At 57.0% G+C, this 27173-nt stretch overlaps 2 protein-coding genes across 9 annotated transcripts in view; one reads left to right on the forward strand and one right to left on the reverse strand.

Annotated features, from left to right (window-relative positions):
• IDH2 (isocitrate dehydrogenase (NADP(+)) 2) overlaps nucleotides 1-4100 on the forward strand; it is a 16701-nt gene extending 12601 nt beyond the window's left edge. Inside the window, exons 6-11 of the mRNA XM_025893058.2 lie at nucleotides 653-789; nucleotides 971-1122; nucleotides 2755-2867; nucleotides 3046-3143; nucleotides 3239-3331; nucleotides 3739-4100. Coding sequence (XP_025748843.1) covers nucleotides 653-789; nucleotides 971-1122; nucleotides 2755-2867; nucleotides 3046-3143; nucleotides 3239-3331; nucleotides 3739-3823 — 678 coding nt within the window. The 3' untranslated portion in view covers nucleotides 3824-4100. The remainder of the gene's footprint in view (nucleotides 1-652; nucleotides 790-970; nucleotides 1123-2754; nucleotides 2868-3045; nucleotides 3144-3238; nucleotides 3332-3738) is intronic.
• Nucleotides 4101-5349: 1249 nt separating this feature from the next.
• ZNF710 (zinc finger protein 710) overlaps nucleotides 5350-27173 on the reverse strand; it is a 67692-nt gene continuing 45868 nt past the window's right edge. For 7 of the 8 annotated variants that reach the window (XM_025893054.2, XM_025893053.2, XM_025893050.2 and 4 more), the window contains exons 2-5: nucleotides 15626-17135; nucleotides 12419-12610; nucleotides 11733-11907; nucleotides 5350-8001 (exon numbers count right to left, since the gene is read on the reverse strand). In XM_025893054.2, the coding sequence (XP_025748839.1) occupies nucleotides 7835-8001; nucleotides 11733-11907; nucleotides 12419-12610; nucleotides 15626-17107 (2016 nt within the window). In that variant the 5' untranslated portion in view covers nucleotides 17108-17135 and the 3' untranslated portion in view covers nucleotides 5350-7834. Of the gene's footprint in view, nucleotides 8002-11732; nucleotides 11908-12418; nucleotides 12611-15625; nucleotides 17136-20637; nucleotides 21139-27173 lie in introns of those variants that run through there. The other variant, XM_025893057.2, reaches the window with a different exon arrangement.

Raw genomic sequence — 27173 nt, forward strand, 5'->3', positions numbered from 1 at the left:
ACCCCGACTTCCTGTGCTCCCCAACACCCCGACTTCCTGTGCTCCTTCTCCGACAGCCCGACTTCCTATGCTCCTTCTACCGACACACCTTTCGGGGCACGTTAGTTGTCAGGATGCTTGGCTTAAGCAAACTGGATAGGCATTTTTTTTCCCCTTTCCCAACTCTTGGCTTTCATTTCTTCTGTGGTTGGTCTCATTCTCTGGCGGTGAGGAAGTGGCCACCAGGAGCCCCAGGCTTGTCCCCTGCCAGCTTGGTTACCCTATCAGAAAAGAGCCTTTTTGTCAACAGGGTTCGGGCAAAAGTGCAGGCCTGGGTCACAGGACCACCTCTGAGCCAATCGCAGAGGGCTCCGAGACAATAAGCCGGGACACAGGGTTCACTCCAGAGACGGGTGGGTGGGCCGGGGGAACCAGCCCCACCCCAGCCATATGGTCTAAGAATTGGGGAGGGGAGGGTAGTTTTCCAAAGCAAAACTGAGGGGCTGCTTCCTCCCAGAAGTTGGGAGGGGGCTACTGGGCCAGTAGAAACAGCAGCTGCTCCGTCCAGGGTGGCTGGGTTCACCCAGACTGTCCGGGCAGGCGGTATGGAGGGCCCAGGGGCCCCAGCTGGGGATCACACCAGGGACCTCTGTCTCTCTCTCTCTCCCTGCAGTCCATCTCGGGTTTTGCACACAGCTGCTTCCAGTATGCCATCCAGAAGAAGTGGCCTCTGTACATGAGCACCAAGAACACCATCCTGAAAGCCTACGACGGGCGCTTCAAGGACATCTTCCAGGAGATCTTTGAGAAGTAACGGCCTCTCCCTTTGTTGCCCCCTCAGGATTTCACAGCCTTCCTTGCCTGCCCCCCAGCCCCCAGCCTCTAGGGTGGTCACTGTCCCAGTGCATTTGACTCAGCCCTGAGCTTGGGGGGAGATCCCCAACCTGTCAGCCTCCCGCCCTCTCCCCACAACAGGCCCTTGTGCTTCCAGGCACTATAAGACCGACTTTGACAAGAATAAGATCTGGTACGAGCACCGGCTCATTGATGACATGGTGGCTCAGGTCCTCAAGTCTTCCGGTGGCTTCGTGTGGGCCTGCAAGAACTACGACGGAGATGTGCAGTCGGACATCCTGGCCCAGGGTACGCTGGGAGCACCGTTCTCCAGGGGGTGGGTTGTTGGTCTTTTCTGGCTGGGGGATTTTTCAGACCCTTTTTATAGAAAACTTCTCTAGTGTGGCCTGCTGACTCATTGCAGGGTTCCCCGTGGACAGCAGGGGGCAGGAGCTCTCTGGCATCTGAGTGAGGAAGGCTTCCCAAATTAGGTTTGGACTGGTGTATTACTAAAGCTACTGTTACAGAGAAAGGAGAACATAGGAATTCAAGTTCTTTTTTTTTTTTTTAAGATTTTTTTTTTGGTAAAGGTTTTATTTATTTATTTGACAGAGAGAGAGACAGCGAGAGAGGGAACACAAGCAGGGGGAGTGGGAGAGGGAGAAGCAGACTCCCCGCGGAGCAGGGAGCCCGATGCGGGGCTCGATCCCAGGACCCTGGGATCATGACCTGAGCCGAAGGCAGACGCTTAACGACTGAGCCACCCAGGCGCCCCAGGAATTCAAGTTCTAAAGGGCTAGGTGTGTCAGCTTTGAGGTTGTTCCTGCCTATGGGCCAAGTGACTGTGGCTCCAGGTTTGGGCCAGGTTTGACTCCAGGAGAAAAATGGGATTGAGCACGACTGGGTACTTTTTGAACAACAGAGAATCCATTTTGCACAGTAAATCTGTTGGATGTAGGAGAATACTGGGGAAGGTGGCAAAGCCCCAAGCCCCAGAGTGTCCCGTGAGACAAATTGGATTGCAGCAGGAGCATGGATGAGGCCATTAGGGAGCGAGCCGTGAGAACTCGCCCATTTATGTTGGGAACGCGAGCAGGACAGGCGGTGAGAGTAGACAACATGTGAAGTACAGGCAGGGAGGGGAAACAATGTTCCACGAGATGGGGTGAAGTCTAGCTCCTGATACGAAGGCAAGTGAAGGTTGTGAGGAAAAGACCTGGGGTCCTGATGTTTTATAAAACCTTTGGCTTTATTTCAGTAAGGGCAGTGGTGATCCTCTCACTAGAACAATTCCTGTCTAGGATGGAAGGATGAAAAGCCATAGCAGACAAGAGAAAGGCATGAAAGTTACCCTTAAGTAATAAGGGACTGGTGAGCGTGAGGGTCTGGTAAACATGGAGACCCCCCTCCCCCTGCCCCAGCTGCAGACATTCTTAGACAACTAATTTTCTTTTCTTTTTTTTTTTTTTTAAGATTTTATTTATTTATTTGAGAGAAAGTGAGAGAGTACAAGCAGGGTAGGGGGAGAGGAGATGAGTAGAGGCAGAGGGAGAAGCAGGCTTCCCACTGAGCAGAGAGCCTGACACCGGGCTCGATCCCAGGATCCCGGGATTGTGATCTGAGCCAAAGGCAGACACTTAACCAGCTGAGCCACCCAGATGCCCCTTAGACAAGGAATTTTCTTACAGAAGTTTTTCACTTTTTGGGAACGCCTAGGTGGCTATACAGATATATGTCCACAGGCTGACGAATGCCACCTTTGAATGCCCCCTACCCTGTGTGGGCTCTGGAGACCCACGACAAGGGTAGACAAGCCAGAAACGGTGGCTGTCCTCCCGGGCACAGTCGGGGGTTGTGAGCTGAGTGGCAGCTCGCGAGCAGGAGGGCAGGTGGGTGAGGGGTGGGTGTTGGCACTGGAAGGAGGGTCTTCCTCCTCTTCAGGCTTTGGCTCCCTTGGCCTGATGACGTCTGTGCTGGTCTGCCCGGATGGGAAGACCATCGAGGCTGAGGCTGCTCATGGAACGGTCACTCGCCATTATCGGGAGCACCAGAAGGTGAGTGGTAGGGACTGTGGTCGCATGCCCACCTACCCCAGGGGCTCAGAACCCATTGGCGCAGAAGACTGGGAGGATGGGTCTGGCTTGTCAGTCTAGGGGTGGGCAGCTGCGTCCAGGTGGCCCCCTTGTCAGCTGCTTCGGCTCCTCATGCCGCTGTGACCCCTGCCCCCCCCAGGGCCGGCCCACCAGCACGAACCCCATTGCCAGCATCTTTGCCTGGACACGTGGCCTGGAGCACCGGGGGAAGCTGGACGGGAACCAGGACCTCATCAGGTGAGCGGAGAGGGCGGGGGTCCCGAGCCGACCCAGGACAGGTTCTGGGCCCCGGCTCTGTCAGCTGGGGCCTCCCTCTGCCCCGCCGCCTGCAGGTTTGCGCAGACCCTGGAGAAAGTGTGCGTCCAGACTGTGGAGAGCGGAGCCATGACCAAGGACCTGGCAGGCTGCATCCATGGTCTCAGCAAGTGCGTGGCCTGTGGCACAGGGCGGGGCTGGCCTTCGAGGACCTCAGGGCCGGGTGGGAAGAAGCCAGAGGCTCCTTAGAGGCCCCTCTGGAATCCGCTTCGCTGCCAAGGGCCGGAGGTGGGACGGGTCCACAGCCCCGAGGCCCAGTGGGTTGGTCCCCATTCCCGAGGCCAGCGGGCTAGCCGCTCAGAGCCTTGCCATCCCCTTCCGTACGAGTTCCCGCTGAAGTCGCTGCGGCCCTTTGGCCATGGGCTCTGGGCAGCCTGTGACCGGTAGCCTGGGCGCGCCGCTCCCCACGGGCGCGGGAGGGGGGTGGTGGGCAGCCCCTCGGGTGCCCGAGCTCAGGCTCCGGCCTGGAAGGGCCCGGCTGGAGCCGCTCCTCACGCGAACTGTGTTGTGTCGGCAGTGTGAAGCTGAACGAGCACTTCCTGAACACCTCGGACTTCCTGGACACCATCAAGAACAGCCTGGACAAGGCGCTGGGCCAGTAGTGGGGGCGGGAGCGCGGCCCGGCGGCTGTGGCGGGCGGGCCGGGCCGAGCAAAAGCCGCGGGCCGCGGGTGAGCCCCCTTCTCAGGCCTTTCTAGGGGACATTTTTTTATATAAGCAAGATGTTTTTAAAAGTATCTGTGTGTTTCCCCTCATGGTGATGTGAGGCAGGAACAGAGTGTTTTACCTCAAGCCGGTCAGTGTGTTTTGCATACTGTAATTTATATTGCCCTTGGAACACATGGTGCCATATTTAGCTACTAAAAAGTTCTTCACAAAACCGTCTGCTGTGTTTGTGCCCCAGGGAAGGAGGCCGCCCAGCCAGGGCCCCAGAGAGAGGGCCTCCAGGGCCGGCGGATTCTACCCCGGGACAGACGGGGACGCCGCAGGCCTGCGTCCCCGGGCGCCATCAGTCAGGGCCCTCCGTGAGGGGGGCGGAGTGGGCAGCACTGTGAGCGTCCCGAACTGTATGGGAGCCACCCGCCGGGCCCCCGGGACTCCCGGCGTGCAGGCCTGTGGGCTCCCTGAAACTACCAGCACAATCCCGTTCCTGTATCCTCCTCTCCATTTCAGGGTTGCTGTCACTTCCTCATAGATTCTGGTTTTTTGCTTTGTTGGTTCTCACCTTCTCAACATCTCCAGACCTCTCTCTGTGCCCTTTTCTGGGTCTTCAGAGTGGGTCCCCCACGGGAGCTGCCCCTCTGTCCTCTCCATGGCTGCCTGGGGTTGGGGGCTTGGGGCTGGGGCTGGGGCTGGGACTGGGGCCCAGACTTGGGTTCATCTTCACCGTTTTTTGGCAAAACCGGGAACGTAGGATTACAAAGTTGCTTTAAAGCTAAATAGATCCAATGGAAAGGGCTATCTTTTATGCAGGGATTATAGTCTACTTTTGGTGTTTACATGTCCAGGGGAAGAGTTGTACCATCTTCACTTGATACAGTAAATACTTGGCAACCCAGTTTCGGGGGGACTCTCATGGCTCCTGAGACTGGATAGCTGGGACCTCGGGAGCCTGGAGATGGGCTGTAGCCACCACTCCCTCTGGTGGCCTCCATCTGGCCGAGGGACAACTTACTCCCTTCGCTCATCACACTGAACTCCCAGGGCGGTAGCAGGAAAAGCTGGTGTGCTGGCTCTGCTTAGGCCCACCTCCTGGGGTGAAGCTCAAGGTTTCCGGCCCCTTCTTAAGGGCTGGTAGCTTCTGAAGGGCAGTTTGGCATCGTGAGCTGGCTTCTGTCCTGGTGCCCTGTTGGTGGGTCAGCAGGGGAACCGGTTTTTCTCTGCAAGTGGTGGGAATTCTGGGGCCTGGGCCGGAGCCCTTCCCTCTTGGGGGGCTCGGAGCAGCTCCCTGTAGGTGCCTGGCCCTGCAGGTGGCCATTCCGATGCAAAGGATGGTGTGGGTTTCTTCCCCTCCTCGGAGAGTGACGCCCCCGCGGGGTTGGGAAGCCTTGTTGGGAAGTCCCTTGTCGGGGAGGGGTGAGGACCAAGTCCTCAAGAACCAGGGGAAGAAGCACCCACAGTCACCTCGCTAAAGAATATTCATTTATTTATAATTATTGCTAAGTAAACTTCTCTTTTAAACGGGAACATAAAAACACAGTAGGGCTTTGCACAAGTGGAAATTCTAAACAGTTGGTTTGTATACACGTCAAAATAAGTTAGGATGGAATTTGTCCAGGAGTTTCCAAGTCACCCAAGAGGCCGCGTGCGCGCCTCTCTTGAAAGGTCGGGGGAGGGGTGAGGACAGGAGCCTTGCGGAGACCACCCCCCAGCTCAAATGTGTGAGTTGTGCTGTTTTCCTTCTCTTAGCTTTGCCCGGGTCCAAGGCACAGGGCAGGGGGGCGTTCAAGTATCTAACCTCGCAGAGGGCGGGTGCTGATGGCGGGGCTGGGGGAGGAAAGGAGAGCCCCGCCCTGGGGGCCAGCCCTTCTCCCTTGGGTTTCCACGACCAAGGCCACTGCACTGGCAGGAGAGGAGGAGGAGGAGGTACAGGGTTCTTTTTGGTACCAGGGGAGAAAGACATTGTGGGAAGAGGTAGTTTGCAGGGGGTGAGGCTTCTGCTCAGCAGGAGAAAATGTCTTCTACAGTGACGGGGTCACTGCCACCTGAGGGTCATCATGGCGGGCACCTGGGGGGCTGGGGGGGGCGCCTCGGGGTTCTGGAGGGGAAAGGCTCCTGTGAGCCCCCAGCCCTCTGGTCTGCTGCCTCTTAGCGTTAGCGAGCTTTAGCAGAGAAGGAAGGGGCACCTGGCTGCCTGATCCCGAGGCCACCTTGTCCTCCCCTCAGTCCTGATCACAGCCACCCTGAAGCCTGGCTTGGTCCTTCGCTAAGGATACAGCTTTGGGGGCGGCTGCATTTCCAACTGGTCCCCCCACCCCCCGCCCCGGCTGTTACCCCTCCTTTTCTGGTTTCCGGGCTGAAGTTGGTGGCTTCACCTCCTTCGCGCCTTTGGGGACAGCGCTGCCTGCCCCTCCCCGCCGAGGCCTCAGGAGGCGAGTGGGCAGGAGTCTGGGTGCCCTAGCGTTCCTGAATGTGCCATTTCGTGCCCCGGGCCTGTCCTGGGGTCCCAGGGCAGGAGGGGGTGTGGGGACAGAGGCCAGGAGAACAGGCAAGCCAGGCAGCAAGCCGCGGGCTGAGCAGAATCAAGCCGCTCCGGCCACTGCGGTGGGTGGTGCCACACGAGTCACCAGCCAGAGGGGCGGCGCAGGGGCCACGGGCCTGCCTGGCTCTGCCTCCCGCCTCCTTCCTCCCGCCCCGGCCCCTCCGCACCTGAGCCAGGCCTGAGCCCTGCCCGGCCGGCTGCTCGAGGTTGGGGAGGAGGCATGAAGCACGCACAGCACACGAGGGAGCTTCCGTTTGGAAAAAGAAAATGATCTCCATCAGAAAAGAATAGGCGACACAGAATTGGAAAGGAAAAAAAAAAAATAAATTACCTTCAAAATACCCCTTTTGCTCAAAAAAAATTTTTTTTTCTCTATGGTCTTCATTTTCTTTTTAACTATGTTGCTCTTCTTGGGAACCTGTTGACTCTTGGCTGTCCACTTCCTCAACATGGATACTTGTTAATAATACAACACTCCAGCCACCCCCCAGGTGGGGTCCTTGGCCTCCTCTGAGGACAGCCCCTCTCGGTCCCCTGCCCCTCACTTGAGGGGCTTCCGGCTGTCTTAGCGTGTGCCCGGCGAAAGGCACGTCCCAGCTCTGCTCACGTCGGGGGACCCTGGTGCGGTGACCCATTCAACAAAGAACTGGATGACATCTGTTGAAATCCACTTTAGGGACACCCACTTTCAAACTGCTGGAAGGTGGGGGCCTTCGGGGGATTGGCTGGAGAGGGCACTAGCTGGGGGCTGGGCTACACCCCGCTTTCCTGAGGCCAGGACCGGGGCTGCATGCATGCCTGGCTCCCGGAGAGCTCGGGAGGCACCAGGAGGTAGAAGGCAGAGGGCCCTGCCTGGCTGTTGATGAACAGGGTGGGGAAGGGGGCTCTGGGGCCTGGGCGTTTCCCAGCACAGGGAAGGGGGCGGGTTGGGGGGGGGCAGTGCTGACCACCGCAGGAGCTCAAACATCCCTTAGAGGCAGGAGTTGGTCCAGAGGGGAAACAAGGCCAGGCTCAAGTTAGGTCTTCCTCTAGTGCCAGGACCCCTCTGCCGGGCCTGGAGAGACCTGAGGACCTGTGCCCTTGTGGCCTGGCCCCAGATGGCCCCCACCAGCATTTCTCCCACCCTCCCACAGCAGCAGGCCAAGGAGACCCAGAGCTGGGCCTTCTGTGCTCTCCTTCCTTCCCCAGATGCCTGGGGCCTGTGCCTGGTTCACAGCTGAGGCCAGTAGTACAGTCTCCATTTGGTCGAAAAGTCCCTAGTGGTGCAAACGACTTGGTGTGTGTGTGGGCGGGGGGGGGACTCGGGACAGTGGGGCAGTAGCTTCTCGGCCGCGGCAGGTGCAGCCCGCAGCGCCGGGGTCTCCCCCCACATCCCACGCCCTCCCCGCCCCTTCTGGGCGGCCCAACTCGTGCTATAGCACGTTGTAGTAGGCCATCTCCTTCATGGCCTGTTCGGTGAGGACGCTGGCCTCGGCACTGCTGTCCACCCCGGCGTAGGCGTAGGCGTTCTCGAAGTCCTCCATCTCCTGCTGGCCGTCAAGCTCGGAGGGGTCAGTGCCTGTCAGCTCCATCATGGGGTCTGCAAGAGAGAGGCACAGTTAGGCCCGGATGCCGCCTCCTGGGAAGAGCCAGTCACTTCTACATGGAAGCAGAGGGCCTTTCTCAAGAGAGGACTTCCTAGCCATTGCTTCCAGAGGATTCTCCGCTGCCTCTCTTCCTGTGCTGGGAAGCCCCAGGCTCCTGTGGCTTCTCAGACAGGTCACCAGACCTGAGCGCTAAAGCTGTGTGTGTTGGGGGAGGCGGGGAGAGGTGCAGGCCTGGCCTTGAACTCTTGTTTGCCCTCCAAAGTCAGCCCTCCTATGCCTCCTCTGCAGTGTTTTGCATTGGCCCTCCTTGGCCACATGAAAGCCTGCTGCTCTACGTCATGTTTCTGCAGCACCACTCATTTAGCACCTACTGCATGCCCGGAACTTTCCATACACCGTCTCATGAGCGCTCATGGCAATCCCATGGAAGAGGTCAAAAGGAAGTTCAGAGAGGTTAATCCACTTGCCAAAGGGCGCCCAGCAAGTGCATTGTTTTGGCCCACTGTGCTGTTCTGCCTCAAAGGGCGGGAGGGAGCCCTTTCTAACCTCTGGCTTCCTACCAGCCTTAGCGCTTTAGACCGGCTCTGCCCAGTGGTCTCCTTGGGCCTTGCTCTTCGAGGACAAACACCCAAGGTAGGTCAACAGAGCTGCATGAGGCAAAAACTCCAAGAGGACTCTTGTAATTTTATCAATTTGAAACCTTACTGTAAAGTTCTTAGCATCAGAACAAAAGCCAGGTGGAAAGCTCCATAGAGGAGGCCTGGGGCTGCCTTCCATTGGAAGGAGGGAGGGAAGCCCAGGGGATGATCTGGGGACCCTGGGAAGCTGGCTGGCAAGGTCTGTGGCTGAGCCCCAGTGTGTGTTCTGCCCCTGTGCACCTAGGAGAAGTGATGTGTTTTGGGGAGAAACAGACCCCAGTCAAGGGGGTGGTCCTGACAAGTCTAAGGCAGGGTTTTGGCACTACTAACATTTGGGGCCATAATTCTTTCCTATGGGGGACGCTGTAGGATGTGCGTGCGTGGTAGGACAGCTAGCAGTTTCCCTGGTCTCTACCAGCCAGATGCCAGTAGTGTCACTCCAGGTACAACAATCAAAAATGTCTCTAGACTTGGCCAAATGTCCCCAGGGGACAAACTCACCCCCAGTAAGAACCAGTGGTCTAAAGGCAATTCTACCCCTTGCCAACGAGTGGTTCAGGAATGAATTCAGGCCAGTGAATCGTGAGAGGTCTGCTTGTGAATTCTTTGAATTCACATGATTCTCACTGGTTTTTATAGAGCAAAGGGAAGAGGCTCTTACTCTCCCACTGGTTGTGCACAAGCCCTGAGCAGCACACCACCCTAAAGAACAATGGCAGCCATCTTGCGACCATGAGGAAAATCAGAGCTAATGCTGTGAACAGATGGAGGGAGCCTCACCCTGGTGTCATTGTTGAGGGGCTGACTCACCCAACTCTGAAGATGGCCTGGATTTCAAGTCCTTTCTGAATCTATTTCATTATTGTTTAACGAGTTGGCGGGGGGGTCTATTACTCATGCCCAGAGCATCTGACAAACTGTGAGTCTTTGACTTTATAAAACAAGGTTAGCTGTTCCAAATCCTAAAGATACTAGGTTGTTGGCTGTTTCTTCCTCAAATACTAGTGCCATACCTTCAAATGATAGAGTTGACTAAACATTAAAGCAAGCTAATAGTGTACCATTTTTTACAAGGACATCGATCCACCTCCCAAATTATAGTTCCAATTTATGAGATGGTTCCATCTAGAATGTGCACTGCCTTCCTCCTGCATAAGTGTGAAGCCTGAGCTTTTCCGATCAAGGTTATATGTGAGAGGCGGATTGGCTTAGGTCCCAGCCATTCAAGTGCCAATCACTCCTTTACTGTCTGTCATCTGGTGCAGTCAGGAAGAAGGCAGTCCTATGCATCCCTGGTTACTGACCTCAGACAGAAAGAGCGTGTGCCTTCACCACCCCCTGGGAGCAAGGTGTGCAGGGACAGCTGTTTCCAAAAGGACAAGTTCTGCTCTGGTCTTTCCTGGTGGGTTAGGTACATGGCGGGTCTGCTAGACTGTGGCTGTCGAACCCTGCTGCACATAGAATAATCTAAAGTGCTTTAAAGTGCTGATCCTAGGCCACATGCCAGATCAATTACATCTGACTCTCTGGGGCTGAGACTCAGGCATCAGCATTTTAAAAATTCCCCAGGTGCTTTCGATGCGTAGCCAAGTTTGAGAACCAGACCTTTAGAGTCCAGATCAAAGGTTCTCAAAGTGAGGTCCCTGATCAGCAGCTTTGGTATCCCCTGAGAACTTGCTGGAAATGCAAATTCTGCAACCCTACCCCAGGCCTACAGATTCAGATGCTCCGGGGGTGGAGCCCTGCCATTTGCTTTAACAGATTTCCAGGTGATTCCAATGCATACCAAAGTTTGAAACCACCACTCTAGTCCCATACCTCTAAAACTCTACTGTGCAAACAGATCACCCTGGGATCTTTTTTGAAGTGCAGATTCTGATTCAGGAGGTGTGGGGTAGGGCTGAGTCAGCAGTTCTAGCAAGATCCCAGATGATCCTGATACCGTTGGTTCTCGTACCACATTTTGAGTTGGAAGGGGCTGCAGAGAGCACCTCTCTGCAGCTAATGGGGTTGCATCCTTGCTCACAAGAATAGAAAACCAAGGTCACCCGTTTCTGCCAGAAAACCCGGGCCACTCACTGGTTAGCTGGTGCAAAACCAAAGCAGGGTGCCTGCAGCCATCCCCCAACATCTGATTGACTGCTAGTGAGTAACGTCATGCAGGCAGGTCAACTCACCCATATTGTTCCCTCTGCTGCTTTGTCTGAGAAGACATGCCAGACAGTCAACTAGCTCCAGACCATTCAGGGAGCCTTCCTGAGGGGCCATCAGCTCTTTCTTCCAGGAGAATCTCTAAAAGTCCCTCCTTCCCTCAATAAGGCAAGCGAGACTAATGGTCTTCCACGACTGATGAGTGTGGAGGGCACAGGGTATCGCTCACACTTAGAGATGTTAGAAGCTACCAACCGCAGAGGTGAGGCCCCTACCCTGAGTGCGTGGCCTACACTGTCTTTGGCAAGCACTGTGAAGAGTGTGACGGACTGCGTTATACTTTTCGCCTTGGCCGCTGGGAAGCTCAGAGCTCCCCCGGGCTGTCCACAGACCCTCCCGTGGTACAGTTGGGATCGGGACCTCACCCGGCTTCCCTCATCTCTCCAGCCTGTCCTTTTCCCTTTTGTTACTTCCTTTCCCAGCCAACCATGTCTTTTAAATGTCACTGTCATAGTCATAAAAGTGTCTGTCCTCCCCCCATGCCCAGGTGTTGTGATCTTCCCTGAGTTACCTAACTTCTCTGTCCTTCAGGGTCCGTATCTGTAAGATGGAGATAATTAGCAGAGCCAACCTCACTGTGGGGAGCACGTGAGTTAATAAAGGCCTGGCACACAGTCAGCACTTGATCAATATTAGTTAGGATTTTTATTTCTTATTGTTTACGTGAGCCCGCTGAAGTCCTCTGAGGAATACATAAACGCCCCATCGTTAGCACCAGGACCACCTTCCAGGGTGCCTCCCCCCCTAGCCCGGAGCCCACCCCAGTGAGGTCTCAGGCCTGGCCAGCCTCCCGCCGGCCCTGACTGGACAGGAGGCTCCTGAGTGTGCCGTGACAGGACCACTCCTGCACCGTCCGCTGTGCGCGGCCCACCCACCTTGGCTGTCCAGGCCGATGTCCATGACACCATGCTTGACCTTCATGTGCCGGCTCAGGTTGCCCTTGAGGTTAAACTTGCTGGAGCAGTAGGGGCACTTGAAGGGCTTGCTGCCCGCGTGCAGGTGCATGTGACCCAGCAGGTTGTACATGCGGTTGAAGGACTTCCCACACACCTGGAACACAGCAACTCGGCATCAGGAGCTCTAGGGGAGCCTGCCCTCCCTGAACCCCCAGCCCACTCCCACTTCCCCGCTGGGGCTCGAATCCCATTCGCTATGGACAGCACTCACTCTGTCCTTTCCTAGGTGACCCCAGAGGCCCGAGAGCCAGAGAACCAAGCCAACTCTTGCTGGTCACTGTTCCACTCTCCCCGAGCTGGAGTTACCAAACACCCAGGGCTGGGCTCTCCGACCACACTGTGTCCCATGCCTGGGCTTTTCCCCTCTGGCTGTGCAGGGACCTTCACCCCCTCTCCAACTTCCAAAAAATACAACCTCAACAGCGTATAGGCTCTGAACACTATGGCCCACAGCAACCCACCGAGCCCGGGCATTTTCACCCCAAACTGGGCTCCACTGCTTGCACTGGCCAGGCCGGCTCCGGGCGGGTCTCAGCTGCTGCAGTCATGCCGACCAGGGGCCACCTGTGGGGACGTCCTGCTTGGGGGCCCTGACAGCCTGGTACCTTGCATTTGAATGGCTTCACAGGTGAGTGTACAATCATGTGGGTCTTGAGGGTCTGCTTCTGCACGAAGGTCTTGAAGCAGATGTGGCACTGGTAGGGCCGGACGCTGGTATGGATCAGCATGTGCCGCTTCATGTTTGCCTGCAGGGTGAACTCCCGGCCGCACACCTCGCACTTGAACTCCTTCACGCCCTGGCAGGAGAGGGGGCAGGAGGGGTGATGGTCAGGCCACACGATGGGCACAGCTTCTGTGTGTGTGGGCCACAGTATCTGAATGTATGCACAGCTTCCAGAAAGCGACTTCCTGGAGGTGTTCTGGAGGGGTACCACTTGTGGAAAGCCTCTGGGAGAATGTTGGGGCAGGGCCACTGACTCCAGGAAGCCTTCTAGTTCCTACCCACACACCTGCTGTCTCCTGCCCACCTGGGCAGGTGCACCTCTAGGTTCGTACCAGCGCACTAAGGCAAATGTGTTCATTTGTTCGTTCGTTCGTTCATCCATCCATCCATCCATCCATCCATCCATCCAGCAACCATTTACTGGGCACCTGTGACAAGCCCAGCATCACACTAGGCACCAGGGATCTGTGGCCGGGATGAGAGCCACAGCCTGGAGGACTGTCCTCAGGTCAAGGGCACACGTATGTGTTTTTCCCCTCAGTGTTGTCTCTCAGTGGTCCTTCTGGTTCACAGACCCCTTTGAGATTAAAAGTGTGGACACTCCAGGAAAAATGATACTTGGATCCAAATACAAGAGTTCTCAAACCTCCGGAGCCCATTCACTTGACCCCTTGAGAGTTTTCCGAGCTTCCCTGGTAATAAGAACCAACCACCTTGTTGCACATACAGCCTCTTGGGAGAGTCCTCCCTGGAGATGCCGGGCCATCAGGCCCAGGAATTTTTAGTCTCAACAAGTCCCTCAGATGATTCTTATCACTGAAGGAGTTTGGGACACCTGGCCCCAGGAGACAATGATTCCAGGGGCCAACCCTCTGGTTTATTTAACATGCTCATCCATGGTCTGGAGGGGACCCCTGCAGTGGGTCAGGGCATTGTGAGCACAGGGGGTCCGATGTACCGTCTGGGGAGGAAATTCAGGACAAAGGGTGGGAGTCAATCTCTTTGCTGAGGCAGTAATTTAGTAGATCCCTCGGTGGGACAGACATGTGGCTGCAGGTACGGCTGCTGTCTAACTGCTTATGTGGACAGAGTTTCGTATTATGAGGTGCCTATGTCTCTTTTAGCAGACAGGGGCTGTAGGTCGCGTCCCTACGCTCGCCTGACACACCAAAGGTGTGTCTGACCACCAGGGGGCCCTGCCTTCGGTGCTGACTCCCTAGGTGCCTATGATGTGCATGCTGTGCAAATTTAGGCTGATGACAGGCAAGTTTTCCATTTTACCGGCCTTTGATTTTTGTTTTCGGTTTTTCTTCACGGTATTATTTCTCTTTTATCACTCTGCAGACTCGCGGGGATTTTTAGTAGAGGCAAAAAATGGCACAGAGAGGGCCCATGTGCTTTTGGTTGCCCCTCTTTTCCCTGCAGACACGAAGTCAGTCAGTCATCCGGTTTCACTCAAGGCACGGTCCGCTTTAATGGCTGAGCCCAGACTCAGCTTCAGAATCCTTCTTAACATCACACTCTGGGCAACTATACCAGCTGACTGGGGAGCAGCTGCAAAAGCCTACAAATCATCTCTGCTCTAGTAGAAGGCGTTCCTGGAGCGAGGAAGGCCAGATTCTTGGGCCAGCAGGCTATCGCCGCCCCCAACTCGCTGCCGCGTCCACTGTGGGAAATGAGGGCGCAGGATGGACCCCGAGTGGCCCTACGGCGGCCGTTACGGAACGAGGGAGCTCTTGTACCTTGAGCTGCAAAACGTGAAGTTGGTTGGATTTGGGGTGGAAACGACGGGGCGGGCTAAGTGCCGGAGCAAGGCTGTGGGACCCACGAGGCCTCATTCCGTCTGCTTGGACAGAAGGGCCTCTGGGAGGAGGTGGTGGCAGTGGCTGAAAGGCAAGGTGGCTAGTGGCCTGAGGGGAGGGAGAGGGCGGTGGGGGCAGTGGGTCAAAGTGATGTCTCGGGGACACAGGTGTCAAGGACAGTGTGCTCCATCTTCCATCCCTACAAACCGCTCTGCCAGTTTATGTCCTTTCCCGTAACAATTATTTTTCCTTCTATCTGATTCCTTTTAAAAAATGAAATATATTTCAGCTTTTCCTAAAGATAAGTCCCAGGTTTTGATACAGTTTTGTAATTATAAGGAGCAAAGGAAACCTCTACTCCTGACCATCTGGTCCACCGCCCTGTGGCCTCCCGGCCTCCGCGCTCCGGGAGGCTAGGCTGCTTCAGTGATTCTCCAACTGGGTGCCCTGGGGCCTGCTGGGGTTCCTCCAACAGTTCATTCAAAAACTTCAAAAAAGACTGAGGGTTCTAGAGGGGAGGGGAGGGGGGATAGGTTAGCCTGGTGATGGGTATTAAGGAGGTCATGTATTGCATGGAGCACTGGGTGTTATACGCAAATAATGCGTCATGGAACACTACATCAAAAACTAATGATGTGGGGCGCCCGGGTGGCTCAGCCGTTAAGCGTCTGCCTTCGGCTCAGGTCGTGATAGCGGGGTCCTGGGATCCAGCCCCCATCGGCTCCCTGCTCGGCGGGAGGCCTGCTTCTCCCTCTCCCGCTCCCCCTGTTTGTGTTCCCTGTCTCACTGTCTCTCTCTGTCAAAAAAAAAAAAAAATCTTAAAAAAAAACCACACAAAACTAATGATGTAATGTATGGTGATTAACATAACATTAAAAAAAACTTCAAAAAAGTTTTACTGTTAAAAAAAAACCCCTGAATTTCAATTGTATTTTTTTCTAATACTCCTCCCAATGAATATGTAATTATAAACGGAAGACAGGTTCATCTGCGTCCCATCTCTACGGTCCCCTAAATGATCTGAATCAGGACTTTGGGGCGCACTGGATGAAAGGCGGGCAGGACGAGAGGGAGGAGCCTCAGGCCTGGGGCCAGGCCCCTGGGGGAGAGAGGCCGCTGGGGGTAGGGGCAGGGACGTGGGTGGGGGAGGGGCAGAGGCGCCAGGGGCTAGGCCCCGCCCCGCCCCTCCCCTCCCTGGGGAGGGGCCCCCCCGCCCCCGCCCCCGCCCCTGCAGCTCCCTCCCCGCCCCCGCAGCTCCCTCCCCCGCCCGCCCCGGGAGGCCCTACCTTGTGGGTGAGGGAGTGCTGCTTGAGGTGGTGGATCTGGCTGAACTCCATGCCGCACTCGGTGCACACGAAGGGCCGCACGTTCTGGTGCTTGAGCATGTGGTTCTGCAGCTGGCTGCGGTAGTGGAAGGACTTGTCGCACTCGAGGCACTGGTAGAGGGTGGGGCCCTGGTGGGAGGCCAGGTGGCGCTTGAGCTGGGTCAGGGTGGAGAAGTCCAGGCCGCACTCGACGCACACGTGGCAGCGGCCGCTCTCGTGCTTCACCTCGTGCGCCTTGAGCTCGCTGGGGTAGGCAAAGCCGCGGCCGCAGAAGTGGCAGCTGTAGGGCTTGACCTCCGAGTGCAGGAGCATGTGGCGCTTGAGGTGGCTGGTCTGCGTGAAGGCCTTCTGGCACACCTGGCACTTGTGGGGCCGGGTGCCCTGGTGCGTCAGCAGGTGCGTCTGCAGGTGGCTGGGCTGCTTGAAGAGCTTGCTGCAGTGCGGGCACGAGTGCGGCTTGATGCCATTGTGGCCCAGGATGTGCGTCACCAGGTTGTACTTGGACGTGTAGGACTTCTCGCACATGCGGCACTGCCAGCGCTTCTGGCGGTCGCCTGCCTCCACCAGGTAGGAGTCGTCGATCTGCACGTTGATGTCCAGCCGGTCCAGCTGGGCCTTCTTGTGGCGCTCCGCCGTCGAGCCGGCCGCGTCGGCCTCGAACTCGCCCGCCTCCTGCCACACGAAGCCCTGCTCCGGCTTCACGGGCTCCGGGGACTCCATGGTGGCGGCCTCGGGATCGCTCAGGGGGGCCAGGTGGGGCGGCTCAAAGCCACACTCGGAGGGCAGGGCCTCTGGCCCGGGCAGCGTCATGCCGGGCTCCGGGAAGCCGTCCCGCGCCGGGTCGGGGAAGTGGGGGTCGTAGGGGGCCGCGTCCAGCTCCGGCCTCGGGGCTCGGGGCAGGTGGCGCAGCGTCCGGGGCTTGCGGCTGAAGGCGCTGAGGTCGATCATCTTGACGGCGCTGCTCTGCACCAGGGTCTCGCAGCCGCCGCCGCCGCCGCCGCCACCGCCGGCCACCTGGGCGGGGGCCTCCGCCGGGCCGGCATCCTTGTCGTCACCGGGCACGGACACCTCGTAGACCTCCTGCTCCTCCTCCTCCTCCTCCACCTTCTCAAACTTGACCTTGGGCACCAGCCGCACAGGCGGTCGCGTCTTCCGCCGGGTGTGCTTCTCGAAGGCCGCCTCCACCTCTAGCACCTCCTCTTCTGCCGGTTCCTCCAGGGCCCTCCCGCTGCAGGCCAGCTGGTAGACGTCGGGGCCTGGGGGCCCGGGCTCCCCCATGGCCGACCCGGACAGCTCGGGCCCCAGGTCCGGGTAGAAGGCTTCCGCGCTTATGGTGGCTCCAAAGAGCTCATTTTCGGAGACCAGGCCCAGCACGGCGGCCTGAGCCAAGGACAGCACCACCACGGCATCCGTCTGTGTCCCTGAGTCCATGAAGCCCTCCATCCCGCGGCGGCTGGCTAGGAGGGCATCGCTGCAGGGGGAGAACGGAGCATTAATAACTGCCGGTTCTTGGCCGCGCACACAATAGAAACACGTATTGCAGCAGGGGCTTGGCTGATTTGGGGTGTGTCTGTCCCTGGCGTGTTTCTCCCCCTGCCTTGGGAACAGGACGCACTTGTCATTACGGGGACACACTCTGTGTGTCTGACCATTTTCCCCACTCCCTGTGGGATCCTGGACAAGCCCTGCCCCCTCTCTGGCCTCAGCCGGCCCTCCTGTAACAGGAAGGTGGCATTTCCACAGCGGTTTTCAAACTATGTTCCCCATAATGTCCTTCCAGAGTTCCTCCAAAAAGCTGATTTAAAATTGAAAAAACTAAAGATTCTTCTCTTTTAAAAAATCGATTTTAGAGTACCCATCTACTCTCAAATGTAAAATACACCTCGCTTCGGCACATTCTACAGCCTCACTGGCTTTGTTCCCAAGGTAATTAATTTTGCACAGACCTTGAGACCGTACAGTGAGGTGTCTGGTTTTTAAAAAATATATATATTGCCGGGAGGGGGGGTGAGGTGGGGGAAAATTAAAAAAAAATGTTATATATATATATATATATATGGCAAAAACAAGGCAACACACAAACATAAATTAGGTGCCAAGGTCCATCTCGGCGGCTACCACTTATCTGTGAAGCCTGATGTTACATGACTGTGTCACAACAGGTGATTGTTCTGGATTAGCTAAGTATTACACATTTAGATATCTAAATTTATGTCGATTAAAAGCACAGCTTTCCTCCGATGGGTACACTGGCGTTCCATGTAAGATGTGATCTGATCGAAGGGCCCGTGATGGCTAACACGTTCCAGAGCACTGACAGGAATACAAAAGCCGGCTCCCAGGTTCGCAGGCATGCGCTCTGACCTGACGGGTTCTTCTAGAGAAGCCAACGCACCCACCCGCTCCTGTCCAAACCCCGGGTGCACCGGCTCCCTGCCTTCCTAGGGACGCAGTCTGTGTAGCGGGCCTTTGCATATGATTCTCCCACCAGCCTCCCAGGCTTCCCTCAAATTCCACCTGTTTCTGGGACTCACCGGCCCTCCCTTGGCTCTGGCGCCCTCTCTGGGCCTCAACGGGACTGTGTGTGCCCTGCATGTGGGAGGGCCTCCTCTCTGGCCTGGGACACTTGGCCTGATTGCAAGGCCCACCCTGGCTCGGCGCAGGCACATCAGAAGTGCTCCATAGGAAGGGGAAAGCTATTACTGGGGTGGCTCCTGGCTGCCGGGCCTGCTCTGATCCCAGGGTCAGGGTCAGGCGCATGGCGGGCTGTGGCCCTTCCTCAGGAAACCGGCTCGGGCCTCGTTATCTCCCTCCCCTCACAGGCCAGGGGAGCTTCTCCTTCCTGAAGCCGGCTAAAAATAAAATACCCCAGACAGGAATTGAGCTTCCTTGAAACGGACACTAAAGATTAAACTATTAATCTTAAAGTCAGGCTCTCGTGAGAGGGTCAGGTGGGACGGAACCTGACTCGGGTTCAGAGTCCATCCGGAACAGGCCGGAGGGGCTAAACCTCCTTCAGCCCAGCGCCACCGCCCCTGTTGGAAAGAGCACAGAATGGGGGGGGGGGGAGGGTCAGGCAGCTTGGCCCCAAGTCAGAACTCTGTCACATACAGGGACTAAGAAGGGTCACTTCAAAGTCTCATGTGCACCTCAGTTTCTCCATCTAAATAAAACATGGGGATGGAAAGACCTACACATGGAAGGATCGTGAGAGCCCGGAGCTCGTAACTAGGAAAGGGGATTTGTTAATTATAAAGCCCTCACCAAATGTAAACAATTAACTTATTTATTTGCCCAGAGCTCTGGAAGATTTTCCTGATGAAAGTCACAGAGACCAGAGATGTTTCCCTTGTGGGGCCCCCAATTCAGCAAAGGTTGGGGGTGCTTCTGGGATGAGAACTCATTCATTTCTTTGTGCAGCAAATACTTGCTAAATCCCTGCTCTGGGTCAGGCCCTGTGCCCGGAGATGTGAGGTGGGCAAGGCAGGCCCCCCGCCTCATGGAATCCTCACAGGAGACTGCTGTGCCCGCCGTGGCCACCCCGTGGGGCGGCATCGTCCCCCCCCTCCCCCCCGCAAGACCGCCAGTCTGACACAGCACCCAAGGACAGCCCTCATGCCAGCTGTGGGTTTGAACAAACAACATGCTCAGCACTTCTAGACTTCCCTGAAGTCAGGGCCAGGGAGGGAGCAACTGATCCCCAGCAGCAGAGCCGGTGTCGGGACTTGGCCCTGGGTTTGGAGTTCAAATCCGAATTTTGTCCTTTTCTCGCTCAGGCACATCCCATAGCATCCCCAGCTCGTGGGGTGGCGAGTACAAATGTTGGCTCCCTCTCTGTCCTCCCCTCTGCGGCCCCAAAGCTGGCACCTCCCCCCACCCCACCCCCAGCGACCTCAAGTGAATGGGAGCAAAGAAACCATCATCCCTCTGGGAGATGAGCCGTGGGAGCGGGGCGCAGGTCTGGCGTGGGCCCCCGTGGGGCGGGTGACCGTCCAGTTTATCATCATGAAAGGGGCCACTCCTAATGATCACACCAGCCCCTGGCCAACCAGGTGTCCCCTTCCCCTGGGAGCAGGCAGGCAGTTTTGACTTTGGGGCTGGAGTCAATGTTCCTGTGACAGGAGCCTCTGCCTGGGTGTGAAAGGGGACCTGCCTGGGGTTCTTGCTCATGAGGGGTTTGTGCCCACGTGGCGTGGGACATAGGGGAGCCAACTATTAACCCTAAATCTGGGCAGAAGAGCTAGCTTCCCATTACCGAGTGCTCACAAGGTCCCAGGTGAGCCGTTTAATCCTAAAAACAACCCCATGGGGGGTGGGGGCGGGATGCACCCCATTTCACAGCCCAGGAACCCAGGGCCTCAGTCACAGGCTTGAGTGTCCCATCAGTCAGGGCAGAGCTGGGTCTGCACCCAGGCTTGGGGGCCCTACAGCCCGGCCCCATCTGGGCCCCCTGCTTCCAGTTCTGCTCCTTTAATCTGTGCCACCGGGTAGGTCGTGTCACGGCTCTGAGCCCGGCCTCGGCTCCCAGGTGCTGCCCTGTGGTGCTCAGGGTCTGAGGAGCCAGCAGGTGCTCATGGGCCCCCAGGTGACCTGCAACTGGGAAGCCTCAGAGCTGTCCCTGTCTGGCTGGTCCGGGGACCCCCTCCAGGGCAGCTAGAGCCCCTCCATGGCTCTCTACTCAGACCGCACTTCTTGCTGGAACCCTGCATCAGCCCCGTACCTGCCTGGCCAGTCAGACCCCTGCTCTTCCTGTGCGCCCAACAGACACTTGTCTGAGCAGAACACCGCCCCTGCCCCCCCCCCCCCCCCCCCCGCCCCCACCCCCCCCCCCCTCCCCGCACACGCCCCCCGCACCGCCGCAAGTGCATGTTCACTGGTGCAGCCAGGCTGGCTGCACGTGTGCGTGCGTAGGTTTCAGATGGGCTCTGTTTGTTGAGACAGAGGCTCAGAGAAAGACAGGGAATCTAATTTACCTGCATTTTGCATGCGTGCTCCGTCTACCAGACACAGAAACGAGGAGTGGGAAGGTGGGGACACTCTGCAACCCAGTGTCCCTATTTCTCCTCCTCCTGGGTCATTTTTGGGGCACCCTCCCCCCTCTGCCCCACTGGCTACAGCCCTTTTGTTTTATGCCCTAGCTCGAGGCCTGGAGGAGAGCCTGCCAGGTGTGCCCCACCTGTGGGCCAGGCACCCCCTCCTCAAGGCCTCAAGGCCCCCCCCTTGTGTGGGACTCAGAGCCAAAGCTCACCACCGTGTCCCAGAGAAAGGGGAGCTCAGGTCTTCCTGGGCTCTCCATGGCCTCGCTAGGAGGTGAGGAGCATCCATCTGGGCAGGATGCAGCTCAGCCTCCTGCCAGGGCACCCTTGGTTCCCAGTGTGGAGAGAAAGGACATGGCAAAGGCAGGAAAACAGAGGAGATAGAATAGCTGCTTGGTTGTAGCTTAAAGACTGGGACTGGGAGTCGGGGGAAGGGAGGCCATGGCGGGGAGGTAGGAGGGGCAGCCCTATTTCCCAGGGCCCAGCATCACCCAGGCCAGCCCCCTGGGGAGCGCCCCAAGCCTTACCCTCTGAGGCCCAGCAGGGACCCTAGCCCCCAGAGCTCTGTCACTTCACCTGCTGCTGTACTCTAAGTGTTCCTGTCAACACCGACACTCTTGTCAAATGCATTAAGGGGTGACTTGCTGTGTGATGCTGGATGAGTCACCTGACCACACAAGGTCTTGGTTTCTTTGTCTGTAAAAAGGGCACACGTGGCTTCTTGGAATGTTGAGGGCAGGTTAATCCTTGGCCTACCTGCCTGTCACCCCAGGTCCCCTCTGTGAGATGTGGCAGCACCCCTGCTCCCCCGACAGTGTTCTAGAAGCACCTTTCCCGTCAGTGAGAGCCCCTCCATGCATCCCCGCTCTGACAGCAGGACAGGGCTGGGGAGCTCAGGGTGGCCAGTGTCCCTAGAACATAGATGGTAGGGCAGAGCTCGGGTGGAAGGCACTGGAGGCCTGGTCTGCCTTGGGGCCCCTGGGAAGGAAGTGACCAGCAGGTCATTCTGCGTAAATTCCACCACCAGGACATCCTCTCAAAAAACAACTGACAGCATAGGAATAATGCCCTGGGGCTTCTGCCAACCCCACTTTGGGACGTCTCCATGCGCCTGTGATCCATTTACTGCGATGACTATCCTTGAGGGTCTAGTAGGTGTCAGGGCCTGTGCCCCCACACAGGCTGCACGGTGCCCCAGGCTTCTGCTGGGAGGGCAGGTTTGGCCCTTGGCCCCTTCATCTTGACCTTGAACCACCAGGTGGCTCAGAGGCTGTGTCTCCAGTCCTGCAATTGAATCACTGACTCAGCCACAGCTCCCGGGTACCCACGAGGTGCTGGGTACTGGTCTTGGTTGTAGAGAGCAAAATAGCAGTTTTGTAAAAACTACTCAGTAGTTTTGCTCTCTCAGTAGAGAGCAAAATAAAGTTGCAGCCCTCAAGGAGCTGCCCTGAGTGAGCTCAAGTTAACAGTGGAAGCACCAGGATCTGGGGGTGGGAGGGAGGCAGGGGTGCAGCACTGGGGCCGGGTGGGGGCAGGGCTGAGGGCTGGGGCCCTGCGGAGACAGTTCAGGGCCCAGTAGAGAACAGAGGATGGTCTCACTCCTCGGTCTGGCATTTGCACCCTCTGGAATGTGGCTCAGGGTCCCTTTCTGCCCTCGGGGCCAGCTGCACCGCTGGGGGGGGGGGGCATGCGCATGCGCGCGGGGGGGGGGGGGGCGTGCGGCTGGGCCCTCTGCCCCCTGGAGAAGCGGAGGAGGGCAGCTGGGCCGGGGGAGGGGAAAAGGCAGTCGCAGGTATGTCCGGGGCTGTAAGCACTTGCAGCAAAACTGCCCGCTGTGTCCTCGGCTGTCTTCCTCACTGTAGACTTCAAGGTGAATCCCCAGAAAGGAAGAGGAAGCAAAAGCCAGGGCTGGAGTCTTGTGCAAACCTCGGGGCTCCTTGCCACAGTCTCACTTCTGCTGGCCCTGGGCCTCAATGGACTCGGGGCATGAGGGCCGTGCTGAGGGGGCGGGTGGGGATGGGGCGCGTCGGCCAAGGGGGAAGTGTGCGAGTCTCTCTCTGCCTCAGCTTCCCCTTTTCTCTATGGGCAGATTTGCTGAGCCCGCCTCTAGGAGTCAGGGTGGCTGGGCCACCAACATAGCGCCTCCAATCCACAAACCACACAAGGGCCTGAAATACACGTACACTTTGTCCAGCCACTTCTTTTTACAGGTAAGGAAAGTGAGGCCCAGGGAGGGGACTGGTCCAAGGTCACACAGTGAGAAGGTGAGGTAAGGACTAGAGTATAGGCTGTGGGCCCCAGACCCTATCCTCAGCCACATGGCCTGTAAGATAAAGTCCTCATGTCTTAGCTGGCTGCTCAGTGTTGTCCCCAGCTAGGCTCCACCTGATCCTCCATCAAGCCTTCCTGCCTCTCTGCAGTGTGTGCATGCACATGTGTACACACACACACACACACACACACACACACACAAAACCTGTCAAAACCTGTCTTCTACCTCAGGGCCTTTGCACAGGCTGACTCCTCTGCCAGGCATGCCCTTCCCTGGCACTGAGTGAATACTCCCTTATCCTTTAGGATTCCCCCCTCCAGGGAAGCATTCCTTAGCCTGTGGGCAGGGCAAGGGCCTCTTCCACAGCCTGAGGCCTCAGGTTAATTTTCCTATAGACTCGGCTGGGCCATGGCGCCCCGCTGTTTGCTCAAACACGAATCTAGATGTTGCTGTGAACTATCCTGTGGATGTGATTAACATCTACAACCAGCTGACCTGAAGTAAAGCAGACTGCCCTCCTTAATGTCAGCAGCTCTCAGCCAATCGGTTGAAGCCTTCGGAGAACAGCCGAGATTTCCCAGAGAAGAAGGGATTCTGCCTGAAGACCGAATCACGGAAATCCTGCCCGCGTTGCCAGCCTGCCAGTCTGCCCTGCAGATTTCGGACTTGCCAGCCCCCACAATTGGGTGAGCCAATTCCTTAAAATAAATCTCTCTCTTTGTATATATATATCCTACTGGTTCTGCTTCTCTGGAGAACTCGGTACAATCACGCTGATTCATAACTGTATGTTTATGATCATCTCACCACCAGCCGGCCCACCCAGAGGATAGTGACTGCAGGGGAGCAGAGTGGGCCCCGTAGGGGAGTGTCCTGGGAGACAGACACCAAGCTAGAGGAAGGGGGAGTAAAGAGCTGATAGCCATTGAGGCACCTAGAATGAATGAATGAGACCCGGGGGGGGGGTGGTGGTGGTAAATCCTCGCCTGAGAGTTCCACAGATGCTTTGCTCTTCTCTGCGCTTTTATCCACCTCACACCCGGGACAGTCCTGCCTCCTCCACAGGGGTGGACTCCAGGCTTCACAGAGCGGGTTTTGCTCTGGCAGAGTCCCCAGGGGCTCGGGCCCACGAGCTCTGCGCTATCCCCACCTGTGACACCCTCACAGGTGGGGCCGGTTCCTCCCACAGGCCTGTTCCGAAAGCCCTTCTCTTCTCAATCTCCTAGGCCCCGGGCACCGAGAATCATCCTGGGGGCCACACCTCTGCTTTAGAAGCTGAGAGCTGAGGTGGGCCTGGCTGCCATAGGGCCGCCACTGTGTGAGGCCCCCTCCTCCAGGGAGGTCACAGGGACCCCTTCACCCAAGGAAACGAGGGATGGAGTCCCCGTGGCGAGAGGCCCAACCTCGGGTCCACTGTTACTTGTGTGTCCTGTCAGACTCAAACTCTCCCGAGGGCAGACATCCTGGCTTCACAGGGTCCAAAGGCCTCGTTTGATTAAGAGCACCAGTGCCCGGGCCTGGAATCTCCGGGGATATTTTCTTTCTTTTTAGGTTTACTTATTTTTAGTAATCTCTACACCCAACGTGGGGCTCGAACTCATGACCCCGAGATCAAGTGTCCCACACTCTTCCGACTGAGCCAGCCAGGTGCCCCCGGGCATCCTATTGTTCCAAAAGCTCCCCAACTGATTCCGATTCTCCAAATTAGTAAGATCTGATGAGCACCCTCGCAGTGACCTGGCGAATTAAGGTATGAGGGTGAATTAAGAGTATCCTACTTATTTACGTGGAATTTAAGAAACAAAACAGAGGAGCAAAAGAAAAAAAAGAGAGAGAGAGACACAAACCAAGAAACAGATTCTCTAGAGAACACACTGCTGGTCACCAGAGGGGAGGGGGGCGGGGGAAACAGGAGCACACTGGTGGTGAGCACCAGGTGATGGATGGAAGTGATGAGTCACTATATTGTACATGAGAAACTAATGTAACACTATGTTAAGTAACTGGAATGAAAAAGGAAGACCCTACCTTCTTCTTCTTCTTTTTTTTTTTTTTAAAGATTTTATTTATTTATCTGACAGAGAGAGACACAGCGAGAGAGGGAACACAAGCAGGGGGAGAGGGAGAGGGAGAAGCAGGCTTCCCGCGGAGCAGGGAGCCCGATGCGGGGCTCGATCCCAGGACCCTGGGATCATGACCTGAGCCGAAGGCAGACGCTTAACGACTGAGCCACCCAGGCGCCCTGACCCTACCTTCTTGAAGCTGTGACAGCCCACCCCACGTGGGCTCCTTCCTCTCCCTCCCCTATGGGCAACTGCCCCACTCCTGGCGCGGGGCCACCCCACACAGCTCACCCCCACACCGGCAGCTGGACCCAGACCTTGGCCAGCTCCTCCCCATGCCGCAGTGGGCTTAGGCCAGAAGGGTTCCTCTCTGGGAAACACGGCTATGCATCAGGCCTCACACCCTCAACCACAGGAGCCGATGCACAAGGAGTTCATGCAGGCATGCCCTGAGATGGAGTCAGGCCAGGACACGAGTGGGTAGAACTCCTGAGCAAGCCTGAGGTATGTGGGGTGGGGGAGGCGGGCTGGGGGCTGTGCCTGGCTCTCTGAGGAGGACACGCACACTCCAGAGGAGCAGAGCCCTGGCCAGAGGTGGGCTGAGGCACCTTCGGAAGGGCCTGGGGAGAGCCCTGCTCTCTGGATGGGGCCAGCCCCTGCTTCTGGCCTGGGGATCCCTTGCTGACAGTCAACCCCCTTTGTCCTGAGGTCAGGTGGGCGGGTCTCTGATCCTTGTACAAACGAGCCTGTCTAAAAACGACCCAGGCATCTGATGCAGAAATTACGGGAGAAATGCCACGCCACCTGCAGAGCCGCCCACAGGACCCAGGGCAGCTTCCCCTTGACGCTGGTGTGGGAGTGATATGGTGTCTCTGATCTGAAGTCACCAGGCCCCCAGAAGCTGTGGGCCCCGGGTCCTCCTCCCACCTGATGCCCCACCGACTCCCTGGGCAGATGCATCTTTTTCTTTACCACAAAGGAAGAAAGCTCGGTTCTCCCACAGCAGGATAGTGGCCCTGCTGAAGGCCCTTCACCGCGGCCACTTGGGCTGTGTACCCTCCAGACTGGCTTTGGAATCCCATCGGCAGGGCTGGAAGGAACTCTGTGGACCCTCCTGTCCAATGCCATCATTTAGAGATGTGGGAAGCGAGGCCCCAAGCCCTCCCCCACCACAGGGACGAACATGAGAGCTCTTGATTCCTGGTAGGTTTCTGCCCACCGTGTCAACAAACATGGTGGAAACTCCCACCGGGGTGTCTTGCCTTCCAAGATCTGGGGGCCTCGAGGGAGGGCACGGTGGGATCGGGCAGCAAGGGATTCAACCAACCTGCAGGAAGTGTCTTGAGTTCTCAAGAGTTGGCCCTCTGACCTCAAAGTCTAAAACAGTCCTGGCTCCCCTGCTCAGGACCCCAGCCACTTGCCCTGCTCCTTCAGTCAAGTGCAAACATCTCCACCAAGGACTTAGAAGAACTTGTGTGATTGGTCTCTCCCCATGTGGCAGCTTCCCAGCATGCTGCTCGTCCCCTTACTTATCACCCCCCAGACTCGTGGGCTTTTTTCATCTTTAACAGACCTGCCCACACACAGCCTTTTCATATGCTGTTCCCCCTGCCTGGAATGCTCTTCCTCATCTTTCACCTTTCAACGGGGCAGCCCTTCCTCAGGAAGCCTTCCCTGACTCTCCTCATGACCCCAGTCAGGTCTGACTCCCCCAAGTTCTAAGAAGCTAGACATGCAATACTTTCCTTTCCTGGACCTTATTAGAAATCGTGACGCTGTATCTCTGTACGTAACTATTGGCTTGCTGTCTGGCACTCCGGTTAGATCACAGCCGACGAGGCCAGGGCAAAGGGCACGTCCGGGTGCTTCCGCAGCTCGTTCCCAGCAGAGTGCACATCGAGAACGAAGACTGTCCTTTTGAGAAGACCCATATCCAAGTGCAAAGGAGAAAAAAGAGGCCCTTTGCTGAGCCCCAGGTGGAACCAGCCTCCTCCCTTGAGCCTAGACTTCCTCTCGAGCTCCAGGACCAGTGCCTGTTCCCAGGAGAAGGGACGGCAGCCCTCATGTTTCCGGAAAACTCCATGTCTTTCCTCCAAATCCAGAAGCAAAAAGCACATCTGCCCTCCAAACAACTACCC

The sequence above is a fragment of the Callorhinus ursinus genome, unplaced genomic scaffold (genome assembly GCF_003265705.2).
Source record: "Callorhinus ursinus isolate GAN/ISIS: 27379988/994484 unplaced genomic scaffold, GSC_fseal_2.0 scaffold45, whole genome shotgun sequence".
Classification (NCBI taxonomy): Eukaryota; Metazoa; Chordata; class Mammalia; order Carnivora; family Otariidae; genus Callorhinus; species Callorhinus ursinus.